A 15,079-nucleotide genomic window follows, 5' to 3' on the forward strand; every position below is an offset into this window, starting at 1 on the left:
TAATCCATGAGAATTATTCTAAAATGGGATATTTTGCATAATTTGTACCTTTACATTTGATACTTACTGGTACTATAATTTGATATTTTGATTCTAATGCATCTGTACTTTTATTTTAATACTAATATTAACCTTAGTATTAGTATACTAATACTACTTTAGAAATACTTTAGTATTTCTACACTCTGTTACTTTGAATTCTGTAAAAGATGTGAGTCATTCCACCACAGCCACAGCGGTTGCTGAATGTTCATTCACATATGTGTTGAAATATCATCTACTGTTGTTGCTAATGGACTCAAGTTGGGCCAACATTTATATGAAGCTCACTTCTGACCACATTGTGACTTGTTCCCTTAATAAGCCCTAAAACAGAGGAGAAGCACCAGTGGATCCATGGTGAGGCAGCGTGACCACAGTGCACATGTGGTAATACACACACACACACACACACACACACACCTGCTTCTCAGTAGCACATTGTGGGTCACTTTACCTTCACAGACACCCGCTGGTCTCTCTGTTTGGCGAGGTCTACCAGGTTTACACCGTTGTATACAAGGTTTTCCAAACAGCCGTAGAAATTTCTGTTTGACCCGACTGACCTCAGAGAGCTGGGGCCCGGCTCTGCTCCCACACTCATCTGCACCAGGAAAACACAAAGACCCACACAGATAAAAAAGAAAAGAAAACAGAATGCAACAAGTTTTTCTGTCACCTAAACACACACACACACACACACACACACATACACACACACACACACCTGGTCATGGTCCCAGTGGGTGAATCTTGGTGGAGTCTGCACCCACAGCGTGCTTTTGTCCACAGTGAGGTTGAGGTGATTGCTGTGATGCTCCACGGCGACCTGGTGCCAGTGTTGGTCGTCTAACAGGCTGCCCAGAGACACCAGACGCCGGCTGTCAGGAGGAGAGCTCCTGCCTGGAGGAAGACGAAGAGATGAAGATGTGGTGATGGTCGATACAGGACAGGATAAGGAGAGTCTGAAAGTTGATATTTTTGAATTTGCTTTTTGAATTCAATAAGATTAAATCAGTTAAGGTGAAGAATTCTGCTCTTGTATCTTTGTATTGAAGGAAACAAAGCGGTGTCACAGTTTTCTGGTGGGGATAACATCTCAGAACCAGAACCAAATCTAAACTGACAAGTGAGAAAGAACCAGAGACGGGAGATGATAACACATAATTAACACTAAAGGGAGTAGAGACAGAGGTAGACAGGCAGAGGAAATGACAGAAGAAATACCGCTGGTGTCTGCACTCCCCAAAGTGTTGGCAGAGCACAGAGGTTTTGCTGAAACAAAGATGTGAAAACTGAGCTAAATGTAGTCGGTCATTAAATATGAATTAGATATTGTTTGAGAAGAGACAACGTTGTCTTCGTGGGAAAAGAGAGAATGAGCGAAAGAGAAAGGTAGACAGACAGAGCCCGAGTCAAATGTGTCCAGTCATCAATCATCATTGATCCATCTGACAGATACTTGGCAGAGCAGAGGAGAGGGAAGGAGACGGAGTGAAGTGTACTCGATCATCATCGATGAGCAGACTGATGTTTGCAGAGAAGTGTGAAGTGTATTTAGTCGTCACTGATGCACAGATTCAACAGCAGTGAATACGTTCTGAAAGACACATAATGCCGTCCACACAGCACTGCACTGTTTGTCACCACGACAAAACATCTTCATGATCATGTTCTGTCTGCTCAGTCTCAAGACGTCAGCAAAAACGTTCCCTGACAGTGTTGGTCACTAGTTTTCCCACATCAGCTCGTAGCAGCTGAAACATTATGAAACTTTCCTCTGACTAAATTTAGATTATTGTCAAGATAGAACGTTTTCACCTCATTAATATTTAAGCCACAAAAGCATAATCTTTTTTAAAGAGAAGCCTTTCACCAAACTACACAGATAAACCAGACAGTAAGTGATGGGCAGCCTAAGGTGAAGTTTCTCCCTGAGGTGAAGTTAAATTATGTGGAGTTTGACTTTGTTGAACTTTGACACACTGTTGGTCGCCTGCAAAGTGTGACAGAGAACTTTGCTTTGCCTTCCAGTTCTTTCCTACTCATCCTACTTTGCGAGACATACATGTGTGAATTTTGCTGCGTCAGTTCCTGGTGCACTAGAAAGAGTCTAACAGTCAAATTAACAGAAAAATGCCTGATGTTTGTAATATTTTCTCTAAACACTCAGCAATGTACAGTCCTGATACACAGTCCTGTTTGAGGCAGCACTGTGTCAAGAAGAAGAAGAAGAAGAAGAAGAAGAAGAAGGAGAAGAAGAAGGAGAAGAAGAAGAAGAAGAAGAAGAAGAAGAAGAAGAAGAAGAAGAAGAGATAATAAGTAACAGGTTGCAATGTGTTGCTGAAACCAACTTTTCAAATGTTTTATTTATTGTTGGACCTCCAGGATATGTACAAAGTGCTTCTGGTGAGAAATTGAAGGTAAACATAACTTTTGTTCATAACAGTGGACCTATACATATTTAGGAAGGACAAGATTGTCAAAACAAGGTGGAAATAATGTATAGATCCTACAGATATACTTTATAGAGGTGTATGTTTTTGTTTAAAATTTCAGTTACCTTGACCCTCCTAGAGGATCCATTATCCATAGTTAATAGGGTTAGTTCATGTCTTCAGTGTTTCTCTGAGATCATCTTAATTTTCTGTCAGTTTCCTCAGGACTTATTCAGCTTTCTTCAAGGAACTTTCTGAACTTCTCCTGCTTTATGACCTGAGGAGCTGCTAAAAGTTCCTCATATCCTTTTCACTTTTTACAGTGTGGGCTGGTGTGTTAGATCATTCCAGACAGCTCCCCGAGGCAATATCACCTAATCATCTTCTGTCTGCCTCTGAATTACAGCTCTTCCCTGCGACTCTAAATCTAATTTTGTCGGAAGACATCGACAGGTCTTATCAGACGACAAACTGCAGTAATTGCGTCAGCATTTTCATTTTATTCTGTTCAGCTTAAATGAGTGAGACGGTGCACACAATCGGTCAACACACGTGTAACATGTAACTTCAAAACCTGCTCACAAGTGTTTCAGGACACTTGTCAAATCTTGTATGTTTGAAGACTTTTAAAAAGTCTGGCGAAAAATAAAGAAGAAAAGTTATTAGATTTAGTTTTTCCTTTTAGACAGAAAGTTAAATTCAAACTTTCTATCATCGTATACAAGTTGTCTAACTGTCAAAAAACCGCTTCTGTGCTGCTGCTAGAAAACAGCTTTCCTGTAATTTTCTTTCCTGTTCATTGACTGTGAATGTCCACAAAGTCCATCAACACAATCAGCAATTTCTAAAACTTCAGCACCAATCAGCACTCTCCAAACATATCCATCACAATAACTCCAGAGGGAAATTAAAATAAAGTTTGATGCGACGTATGTTTGAAGGAGTCACTTAGATTTGTTTGAGATGTAAAACGAGTGGCTCAATGCGAGACCGTTGGAGCCTCACAGGTTACACAGCTAATCAGGTAGTCAATGTGAGTCCAACGTCACCTCTGTGCTCGTGCAGTGAGTCAGCTGTGGGCTGTGAAATTAAGCACGACGTGAGCGTGTTGCTTCTCGGATGAAGGCTAAGCTGTTGATTTACAACCCTGTCAGACTGAACATAACTGAGAGACCTTCCTATAAATCACAGTGGATAGAGGAGAATAACAGGGCAGGTCAATACTGCAGCATTGAACACAGCACATGGCCCAACGTTCACTGTGACAACTGAGCTGACAGACTGTATCCAGAATGAGTCATTGTCTGTGACTCCACTGACAGACGTCTGTTTCCTCAGCTACAGTTGATTTTTCACCTGGAACATTTGATTATTTATATTTGAGTGCTAAAAGGATCTCAGTTCTTTTAATAATGTGCAAGGTTCTTGGTTTTCTACTGAGAAATACCCATCCATCCATTAACTGCACTGCTAATCCTTTGAGGGTCGCCTGGGGTCTGGAGCCAATCCCAGACAACCAATCATGCTGAAACCAGAGTAATCCAGACAGGCACAGGGAGAACAGGGAAACTCCACACAGAGAGGCCGACAGGTTCGGACCCAGAGCCCCCCTGCTGTGAGGCAACAGTGCTAACCACTGCCAACCTTGAGAAATACCTAAAAACCAAAATAAAATAAAACAGAGCGAGACCAGACCAGTACTTCTGACACAGTCAGTTACTACATGATGGAGGCTCCAGCAGGAACTGAGCCTCCAGCCCATGCAGTTTTAATACGACCACAAATCAATCTTCTCCATTTCAACAGCTTCTACATGAAACTCTGAGCTTCACAGGCAGGGCCTATCAGCTCCTCTGGGATCAACCTGAGCCCTTTCCTTCAGGTCATGAGTTAACCTCATGGATAAAGTCAAGTGATCTATGTTTCACATTTTCTCTGCTGCTGTAAACCTGCTCAGAAATGAAAGAGATGACCTCACTGTCCCAAGAGTTCACTTACCTGGTCCGTTTTCTGTGTTTCTTCATTTTGATCCGTCTTGTATGTGTGTATATGTACATGTGTATAAACTGTATTCTGCCTTCTGCAAAGAAATTTCCCATTATTTTTTAATCTTGAAACTGAGCTTAAGCAGAGTGTAACATATGCATGAATGTCAACGAGGCAATGCTACTTCAGCAAACTGCAGTGCAAGGACTTCACCTGCGTGTCATTATACATAATTTATATCTGGACTGCTTTTTTAAAAATCTTATATGAAAAATCCCCTGAGTCTTATCCTGCCTGCCTTTCTGACACCTTCTTCGACTTCACCTTGCATAAGCTCAACCAGCTTATGCTGGTTAATCTTCATAGTGCGCAAGCTCACCTGCCTGAAACAAAGGTGGAGGGGGAGGAAGGCCAATGCCAGGTCTGGGCTGAGATGTTCTGGACACACTGTAGGCAGTTGTTGACTCTTCCACAGGGTCCCAACCAGGAGCCACATTCCATGAAGCCTCACTGGAGGGGCGTGCAGTCAGCCTGGATCTCACAGGACTAGGATTAGTGAAGGCGGCACGAGATTAGTGAATATTGATCCCTGGTATATTTATTTTAGAAAGAAACTGATCTTAATTATGAAGCAGTAAGCTACAAAACTATAACCTGACATTTTGATGAACGCACAGTAAGGAGGAAACTGGATGCTTTTGGAGGCAGTGCATGCATTTTAATAAGTCAGTGTATTCATTCAAACGGTCTGGAAAGCTCCTGGCAAACAGAGGGGAACTAAGTGTCTTCTGTTAAGTGCTGCTGAAGCTGCTTAGTGTACACAAGGGAACAAAACCCTCATAATGGGTTGTTATGGTGGGGGGCCAGACTCGTACACACTAATGAGAATCTAATGCAAGTAAAGGTCCAATCCATTAATTACCTTTGCTTTAAAAGTTAAACTTTTCAAGGTTTAAAGGGGCATAATGGCTGAAATGAGAGAAACTAGTGTTTCATCTTTAGAGCCACAGAGCACTGGAGCAGCAAAACTACTCATTGGATACTACATCAATTCTCACCTTAGAAACAGAAAAACTAAAGTTTGGTTATTCATAAATCAAAAAGAAGCTCAGAGATTGATTCATGCCTTCATTTCAACTGGACTCGATTACTGTAAGGCACATTTCACTGGCCTCCAGAGAGACTTCATCTCATTCAAAACTCTGCAGCTCCACTATTAACCAGAACTAAGAAAAGAGACCACATTAGTCCAGTTTTAGCTGCATGAGCTTCCTGCTACATTTAGATCTTAAAGTCCTGCTCCTTATATAGAAAGGCCTTAATGGGTCAGGACCCTGCTACAAAGTGCTAACTCCTTTGTTAATTTTATACCTCCAAGAACACTGAGATGATCTGCTGCTGGTTTACTGAAGCAGCCTGAGAGAAACAGGAGAAGCAGCCTCTGTCAGTCACAGAGCTATGGAGCACATTCGCTGTAGAAATCAGAGAAGCAGCTCGCTGAGTATTTTTTAATGAAAGCTTAAAACTTATCTCTTCCCGAATCCTCACGCACTGCTTAGCGTTTCTTTTAAATTCTGTTATATATAGTGATGCCTTACTGATTTTATTTCTATGTAATCTATTTTTAATTTCCACTATTTCATTTATTGTATTGTTCTGTTATTATTTTATTATTTTTCTATCTCATTTTACACCAATGCTTTTCATTCTACAATGTTTTTATGTTCCTTTAATGTGTTGTCATGTGATGCACTTCACGCATGTAATTTCTTTATTGTAAAGCACTTTGTGCTGCATTTTTTATTATTATATAGATTATTATTATTAATATTATCATTATTATTACACTGTGGTTGACAGAGCTACGTGTATGTGTAAGAAGGGAGAGGCATCGAAAAATACATGTATCAATTATGTGTGCATGTTGAAGATAAAGTTATATTATCATTTCTTCCCTTTATTTGTAAAATGTATTAATATTAAAACTTGATCATAGTTGACTGTTTCATTGGTTGGTTGTGGTGATAAAACAAACTGCTCTCAAAGAGCTTGATGCAGAAATAGTCCTGCTCCTAACAGTGATCAGTTACAAGTGGTTTGGCATCTTGGACAAATGTAGGACAGACTGATGTTTTTTTTATATGTGCTCTATATGACGGATGAAGCTGAGTAGCTGAACTTGGCACTTCCATACCTCAAATCCATCAGTGTGCAGGGACAAGTTACAGGCTGTGAGAAAATAGATCTGGGAGAAGTTCAGCTTCAGGGTTTTCTGGCAGAACGCCACAAACACTTTTTGGCTGAAGACTGAGGTTCATGTCCCACTTGACTTTTTGACTTTGTTACATTAGTATTTTCAGTTTTTTTATTTTTCTGTATTTTTATTTTCAGTTTTTAGTCACAGTTTGGTTCAGCTTAGGCACCAAACCTCCTTGGTTATGTTTCCTTTCTGTCAGAAAGACCTGAAGACAAACGTCTCCCATGTGCTGAGAAAACACGCAGCAACAAAATCTGATCCAGGCTAGCCTGGCATCCCCAGAACGATTCACATTTACATATGAGTCTGGGACTGGGATAAACCTAGAACCAATCAGAGCAAAGAAACATGTGATGTAGGCCAGAGCAGGGCCGTTTGGGAAACAAACTTTTACCAAATCCAGTCAATATTACAGCAAATAAGTCTTTCTTATCAACAGACGCTCTAAGTGAAGTTGTTTGTTCTTTTAGAGAAAACATAGCATCAGTTTGTTTCATACTGTCATGGTAGCGGCTCCAACACACCTCTCCACCTCGGCATCAGACTGCAAGGGTGGAGTCTAAAAAACAGCTGTCTAACCCTAACTCAGACACATTCTACTTCTCATAGCATCAGTGAGCTCACAACACGCGCCGTGCACAGGAGTTCTGTGGGTTTTTATTCAAGAAAAAATGTGTCAGATTGTTTTATAAAACTTAAACACGCTGTTTAGTCACTCAGACATATGATGCTCTTATCATTTTCAGGCCAGAGACATGTTGACATGAGTCTTTTGACACATGTATATGAGTTTAAGTGTACGGATCAAAAGTCACACATTGAATAGCTGCTTGAACAAAATTTTAAGAGATGTAACAGTTTTTATGTTTATGTCTTTCTGTTCAATGAAAAAAGAAATCTACAGAATAAAAATGTGACCTGCAGGCGCATCACTTCTTTTACTAGAATAAACTCCTGAACTAAACTGTTTTTACAATTTTCTTGCTGGTAATGAAAATAGTGTTGGAGTCCATATTTAAAAAATGAGCTGCCAGAAGGAGGACGTCAAATAAACTGCATCTCCACTGAGAGAGGTAAGCATAGGAGATAACAGATCTGAACTTCTTAGAATAAAAATGGAGAACATGTCATGTGTGTCAGTGAAGCCTTGAGCCAATTAGAGCAAAGCTCTGTTGTCACAGAGGTGGTTCCCAGACGCTGAGGTTTTAAGGCTGTGTGACATGATGATGTTCTGCAGCGCTGGCAAAATTTCTAACCAGCATTCACTGTTTTAAGTCCAGCACACATTACTGCAATAAATCAAATGTCTCAGACGGGACAGATTAGCTGCATTATGAATTCACATGAGCTGAGCAGAGGGCTGTTTCTGCAGAGTCTGATTTCTGTGAGGATGATGCTGCACAATCAACCTTGTTGTCACTCGTCCAAGATGTTGGCATGACTTTCATAACTATCAGTGACAAATTAAAAGTTCAAGCTTTTATCCTTCTACCCTCATGTGTCAGTTTTCAAAGTAAAAACAGAGAAAACTTTAGAAATGGCAAATTTTTCCGTCCATCTGTTTCTTTGAAATATATCCAGACACACACACACACACACACACGCACACACACGCATGCACACACACACACATACTTGTACTTCTATCTTTGTGAGGACACTCATTGACATAATACATTCCCTAGCCCCTTACCCTAACCTTAACCACAACTGAGAGCCTAACCCTAACCCTGACCCTAACCTTAACCTAAACCTAATTCTAACCATAACTCTAAAACCAAGTCTTAACCCTCAACATGTGATTTGAAGGTGTCTCAAAAAGTGAGGACCGGCCAAAATGTCCTCACTTTCCCAAAAATGTCCTCACTCTGTTAGTAAAATACTTTTTTTGGTCCTTACTATGTAGCAAGTCCAAGCACACACACACACACACACACACACACACACACACACACACACACACACACACACACACACACACACACACACACACACACACACAGTACACAAACACTTACCAACGTGTGTTTAACTGCTGGTTTACCTTTTATTGTTTTTCATCAAATTTAAATTCCTAAGGGTCCAACTTTGGCACAAACAAGTTTCTTTAAAAAATGTTCACAAGAACTGAAATAACCCATAGTGGTGGGTGAGCTTGCTAACTTACTGAAACTGTGACATTTTGTTTTCTCTCAGCAGCTGCGTACTGTTGGTGCAGAGAGCTGCATCATGCAGAGACATCTCTGTCAATCATCAACCGTATGTGTTTTATTCATGCTGCAAATTCTTTTATTTCCTCACAGGCGGGCAGTGACATTTACAAAACAGGAAAATAGCTGGTTGAAACGTTGAACATACAATTTGCACAAAGGACAGGCAGATTCATGTGCATGTACCACACACCATGTATTAGTAATTCCTGCTCACAGAAGCACAGTTGTATGCTTTGATGTCTCATGACATGATCTTTCACAATGTGTTCAAGGCAGATACACAGAGCTGAGGGACCATAATGATATAGTTTTTATATTTCCAATTAGAAGAAGGGAGGAAGGTACCATGGGGAGAGGAAGAGAACGAACAAAATAAAGAAAGAAACTCAATCGAGAACCCAGTGGGAGGTAAATAACTCACTTTGTTGATATGAGATTTAAGAAGATCCAGAGAACGAATATTATTCAAAAATAATATTAATAAAGAAAATAAATAAATATAGGGAGAAGGGGAAAGAAAAGGGGAGGAAGGGGGAGAAAGAGGGGAAGATTTAAAAATGTAAAAAAGGGAAGAAAAGTGAGGAATAAAGGGCAGAGAGAGAGAACAAAGGTGAGGAAGGGGAAGAGGAAGGAATAAGTACAACTATATGTCTTAAAATGAGGTAAATCTATTTCAGTTAGTTTTTCTTTTTTCTTTTTTTGTTTGGGGGGGGGTATAGTTGCTATCATAAAGTTTTTATTTCCTTTTGTTCTTTTCTGAGAAATAACTACTGTGAGGGAATGCAATTTAACAAATCAAGAGTATAAAATAGATGAATAAATTAATACATGAATACATAACAAACATAAGAAGAAAGGCCAGAAGAGAACTGTAATGACACATTCACAGGCTGGTGATGAATTAAAAACACAGAGCCATAAAAGCAGAAAGGCAGAAGAAGAATGTGAGAGCAGAGGCCAGAGAGGCAGCGAGAAATGTGGCAAATGCAGCAAATGAGGAAGGGAGAGGACGGCCAAAAAAACAAGAGGAAGGAGGAGAAGAGAGGCCAAACAAAATGAAGTCAGCCAACAGAATATGTACACAGTCGTAGGCTCCAGTAACAAGCTCAGCACAGCAGAGACTGGGGAGTCCCCTACAACCAAGATCCAGATTTCTACTGTGTGGAGCAGGAACTGGGCATCAAGAAGGCTGCTGTCCTGCTGCACACTCCAGACCACAAAGAGAACGTACTGTTAAGTGAAGTGAGAGGAATAAACAGAACCTAATAGAAGGACTAGGCGAGTGGAAGCAGCAGAAACCACAGAGCACAAACTCAGCAGTTTAGATGCAATGAAGAGAAGTAAAACAAGATGAAGCATTACCGCAAAGTAATATTTCTCTAATTCTTATCTGAATGTTAAGTATTTCACCACTGCATTAATCAGCAGCAGGAGAAATATGCAACATCCAGAAGAAGATGAGCTCAGCCAGAAACAGTGATTCAGAATTCACTTCCATAAAGCTGGGAAACTACAGAGCAGTCAGCAGACACCCTGACTTTTAGCCACTAGTATCCATCAACCACCAAAAGCACTGGATCATAAAGTTCCCATAATGCCACTGAATAGTGCCTTTCATTCAGTCCTCCTACATGCCAATGTCCCCATCACGGTTCTTCTGTCAGACTTTAGAAAACTCCCTCCAGAGGTAGAGACACAGCATTCAACTATGTTCAGAGGAGTCACCTGAACTTAATGTGTAAAAGCAGTGGACTGCCCCTTTAATTCACAGCAAATGCAGCACATACAGTAAGTAGATGGCATCAGCATAAGAACATAAACTGGTGGTCAGCAAACACCATGCTACTTAACCATCTACCACTGAATTGCTGGGAGAGCAGTAAAACAGCCACCTCATAGTTTACTGAGACATACTGCAGAGCACACAACCACAGACCATTCAGAGCAGAGAAATGCATGTTACCACAGAAAGTAAGTGCTTGGTCATATTATCCCACAAACACTAAACCATTAAAGAGTCTGTCTGCAGAGATGAGTGTTAATGCTTCTATTCCAACAATGACTAAGTTGTCTGCATCACCAGGAAGTTTTCTCTGATGCAGAACAACCCTGACCACATGTGGAAATAAATGAAGTTCACTTAGCTTGTTTGATTAAAAAGTCTGACCTATTCAATAATGTAATGCAGCACCAGCATGACTTTGAGCCATCATGACATTGAGTGTTTTCCAGCTTTTTACCTTTGCCGAGGACAAGGAGGAGCTTTCCTTTCTCGAGCTCCAGGGTGAGGCTGTGCTCGCTCTGCCCCTCTGCATGAAGCAGCGTCCCAGAGTTCCTCAGGGCTTTAAATTTCAGAGAGATGCTTTCCCTGGTCACCTGCCTCGGCCGGGGACTCAGCCTGTAGACAAGGCTGCTGTGGCCATCGAAGCTCACCACGTCAGAGTCTGAACAAAACAACAAAACCACAAGTTACTCAAACTGTGAACTGACATTATACATAGTAAACAGACTTTAAATCTCCTGATTGTAGATCTTTAAATTGAATGAATATTCCAGATTGCTGTTAGTTTGGTTTATAGCACAGAGGAAAGAAAAGAGTTATTGTATCAAAGAAGAAGAGTTTACTTTTGGTGCAAACAAAGTTGATCTGGTGACAGGAGATATCAAAGACTGACAAAGATCACTTTAAATCTTGTGTACACACATTTGAGCAGGGAATACTGATGGAACAGAAACCATAAGAACACAAGTTTAAAATCTGTCAAGTTTTAGTTTTAAATAATAAACACAATTCAGTTTGCTCCAGTGCTGAGCTCATTGATTTCTAGATACAACTTTTGGACAGAACTTTAACCAACAGATACATTCAGCTGAGTAAAAGCCAAATGTGGATGATGCAGAAGTTCTGAACAGATCGCAGGAGGTCAAGTGGGTTCACCGAAGTTAAGACTCTTCCATGTCCTTGAAGATCTGCAGAGTTATTTTCTCTCAATATCAAAACCTGCCTCCTAATCCGCCTCCCACCAGAGGAGCTGTCAGCATATTGTTCAGAGAGGACTGAGATCCAACGCTCTGATTTCATCATAAATTATTTCTCTGCACCTTCCACTTATAATAAACAAACGAGGACGCCGCTCTAAAAAAAAAGTTAATAAACTGAATAAATCAGGAGTAAGACATGAATCCTTTCATACATACTGTGATTTAAGAGTTTGATTGATTTATGAAAAACCTTTTCTGTGTTTTCACTTATCACCACTAATAATGTTGACCAGAGAACTCAGATTCAGAACATTTAGAACAGAACTAGGATTACCCTCACAAACCATGGATTTTTTCCATTCCTTTATTTGTCCACATCATCATCATCAACTTTGTTATTATGATTATAAAAAATGATCAAACATCTGTGTAGTTTGCAGTTTGGATTTTTATCAAATTTCTGTCCAGAGCCAAGAACCAAATGCAGAAAGTAAAGTGTATGCATTTTATTTATGTCCAATCACTCAGTCTATAGAGCAGCTGGTCTTTAAGCTGGTGTCTGAATATGAGAAGCAGATTACAGACCGTGGAGCATCTTTCATGCCCCTCAAAAAAAAAAAATTTAAAAAAAGGATACACGAGCGTCGCCCATCTTTGTGGTGAGTGTTGCTGTGCTGACACTACAAATCTGCCGCTTACAGTGTCGCTATTGAAGCATCAAATTAGAAATGTCAGATGAGATGCATCAATTATTTCATTCTGAGTGTTTGGACCTCTCGTGTTGACAGTGATGCTGGAAACAGCACAAACCCAAAACTTTAATTATTCAAAACTCATATTCAAAACTCACTCAGACGTTTTTTCCGTCTCTCTTTTTTTTCGTCACCTTTTGGCCGAAACAAGGAAGTGTTGCCAACATCCTCAGAGACAAATAAAATCAACCATTAAATCAAACTGAATCAACACACAAACACACACATTTGTGCCAAGCACTCAGGGGCAATTGATTCTTGCACGAAGGTTATAAAAAATCTATTTTCATAATAATGTTTCATGTATGGGCTTGTTAGTATTTACAAATGTCATAACTTCTGTTTTTCTTTTCAAATGTGAGATATTTTCATTTTGGTTTAATTGAATTGTTTCACCTGTGCAGTGTGTAGTGCCTCGAGTTAAAAAGTAAACACAAAAAAACAAAAAACACTTCCATGTTGATGAATAGAGGATGCAAAAAGTAAATAAATAATAATTGTTTTTTTTAAACAATGATAATATGTTCTCACTGTTACACCCCCTCTCTCCACTCAACCAGGTAATCCAGTAATGTTGCATAACACCCTCCTGTTGTTTGTGTCAGCCATGGTGACAGATAAAAATGCCAAAAGATATGGAAGGATGAGAGAAGACAAATTGATTCATTAAAATAAAGTTATGTAACCTATGGAAATGCCCTGATGTCTCATCAGCAGTGCTTGACTAATTATGTAATCCTGGGAGCATCTAAACTGTTTAACATAAACATAAAACAGTGGAAATTGCTGTGGGACATAGAACAAAACAAAAATATTACTGGAAAAAAAAAAGAGATGAGATGTGCTAATTTAATCTGCCCCAAATAAAACTTTAAAATTACAGAAAACTCAAAACTTCTTTAGATGTTGAATTTAAAAATAAAATCTAAAACTTCTTAAGGTCAAGAAGGTCATCCATAATGGGCTATGGAAAAAAAAAATTAAATCGCTAATTGCTAATGCTAATTGATAAAATGTTAACTAGCCAAAAAAATCTGCATTTTTATAGGCATCCAGTTTGAAGATAAAAAGAAAAGCAAGAACTGACTGTAAGGACATCCATAGGTCTCCAGTCTGAGTCCGATCCGACCATTGGGATTCCAGTCCAGGGGAATGAGGCGGACGTAGCGAGCGATCACTGGATGCTGGAGCTTGTGCTGCACCACACTGTCTGCGTTACTGTTGCCTGGAAAGGCCTGGGAAAAACACACCAGCAGCAGAGAGTTAGCTTGTTCTCTGACTTTCCATCCACGCATCTGTCCATCACCTGCTTGTGAAGTAGCACCACAAAATTAACAGTGAATTCTCTCCCTCTGGATCTTCATTGTAGTCAAGCTTACGACTAAATAAGTGAACAAGTTCTTTCATCTATTCACTGAAGTTGAACTGCAATCCCCAAGGCTTCTGTGGGAAGTGATGCGTTTGGTTTTCCTCTTAATGAAGGGAATATTGTGGAGATAGGGCAACGCTCCCAGTGAATGCTTTCTCAATCAGGTAGAAAATTAGATTTGTGAAGCACTGGGTGTAGTTTTATATGCGCTAAACCTTTTGGTAAACACTTGGTCCATGGAGAACAACATTTATTAACCTCACACACTATGTGTGGTTGGACTTGATCTTAAGCCTTTTGATCAACCTATACTTTCTCTACTTTTAGTCTCTTTTGCTTTCAGGTAGTTCTGCTTCTTTTCACAGTGACATAGAAGTAAACTAGTGTTAGATAAGTCAACAACATTTTGTTTGATTGTGCTTCAATGTCAATCTTGATCTTTCTCGTGACTCATTCTTCCTCCTAAATTCCTAAACTCTTCTCATGTTTCTGTCTCTTTCTTTGCTCTTTAAAACTTTATTCTGTGTGTCAGCTCATTATTACTACAAATTAAAAACAACTGAGATGCAAATAAACTCAACTTACAATTTAAGTGCAGAAATTCAGGATTGTTAGGAATTAAAGGATGGCTTAGTGACTGAGATGCTCCTTTCGGATGTTTATCTACCTACTAGCTCCAGCCTGCTCCACTGTAGCCAACCCTGACCTCTGACCTCTCTACGGAGGTGGGTAAGATAAGTTTCTCTTGAGGATCAACCCTTCGATCTGACACTGGGATCATAAATGAGCATAAAAGATGCATGTAACATGTGAGATTAGTTTTCCTTAGAAGAGGGAACTATTGTTGCATGAGTATAACTCAAGCACATGTGTATTTTTGCATCCCTGACTTATCTGAGCAAAATATAATCATCTGAACTGTACAATTCTGTGTTGCACATAACCTCCACAGATGACCGCTTCCTGCTGTGGAGCCTGAAGAGAGCAGTGCCTCATACAGTTCAGGCTCTGGTGTTTGAAATGCGTCCTGAGTCAAGGTTTAG

General features: G+C 39.9%; 1 protein-coding gene across 1 annotated transcript in view; it reads right to left on the reverse strand.

The window, feature by feature from the left end:
- Positions 1-15,079, reverse strand: part of LOC139622503 (contactin-associated protein-like 4) — a 68,020-nt gene that overhangs the window by 28,660 nt on the left and 24,281 nt on the right. The window contains exons 4-7 of the mRNA XM_071479830.1: positions 13,755-13,902; positions 11,174-11,377; positions 767-942; positions 497-643 (exon numbers count right to left, since the gene is read on the reverse strand). Of these exons, the coding sequence (XP_071335931.1) occupies positions 497-643; positions 767-942; positions 11,174-11,377; positions 13,755-13,902 (675 nt within the window). The remainder of the gene's footprint in view (positions 1-496; positions 644-766; positions 943-11,173; positions 11,378-13,754; positions 13,903-15,079) is intronic.

The sequence above is a fragment of the Trachinotus anak genome, unplaced genomic scaffold (assembly GCF_046630095.1).
Source record: "Trachinotus anak isolate AG129_WGS33_773 ecotype Australia unplaced genomic scaffold, CSIRO_AGI_Tana_v1 ptg000007l, whole genome shotgun sequence".
Taxonomy (NCBI): Eukaryota; Metazoa; Chordata; class Actinopteri; order Carangiformes; family Carangidae; genus Trachinotus; species Trachinotus anak.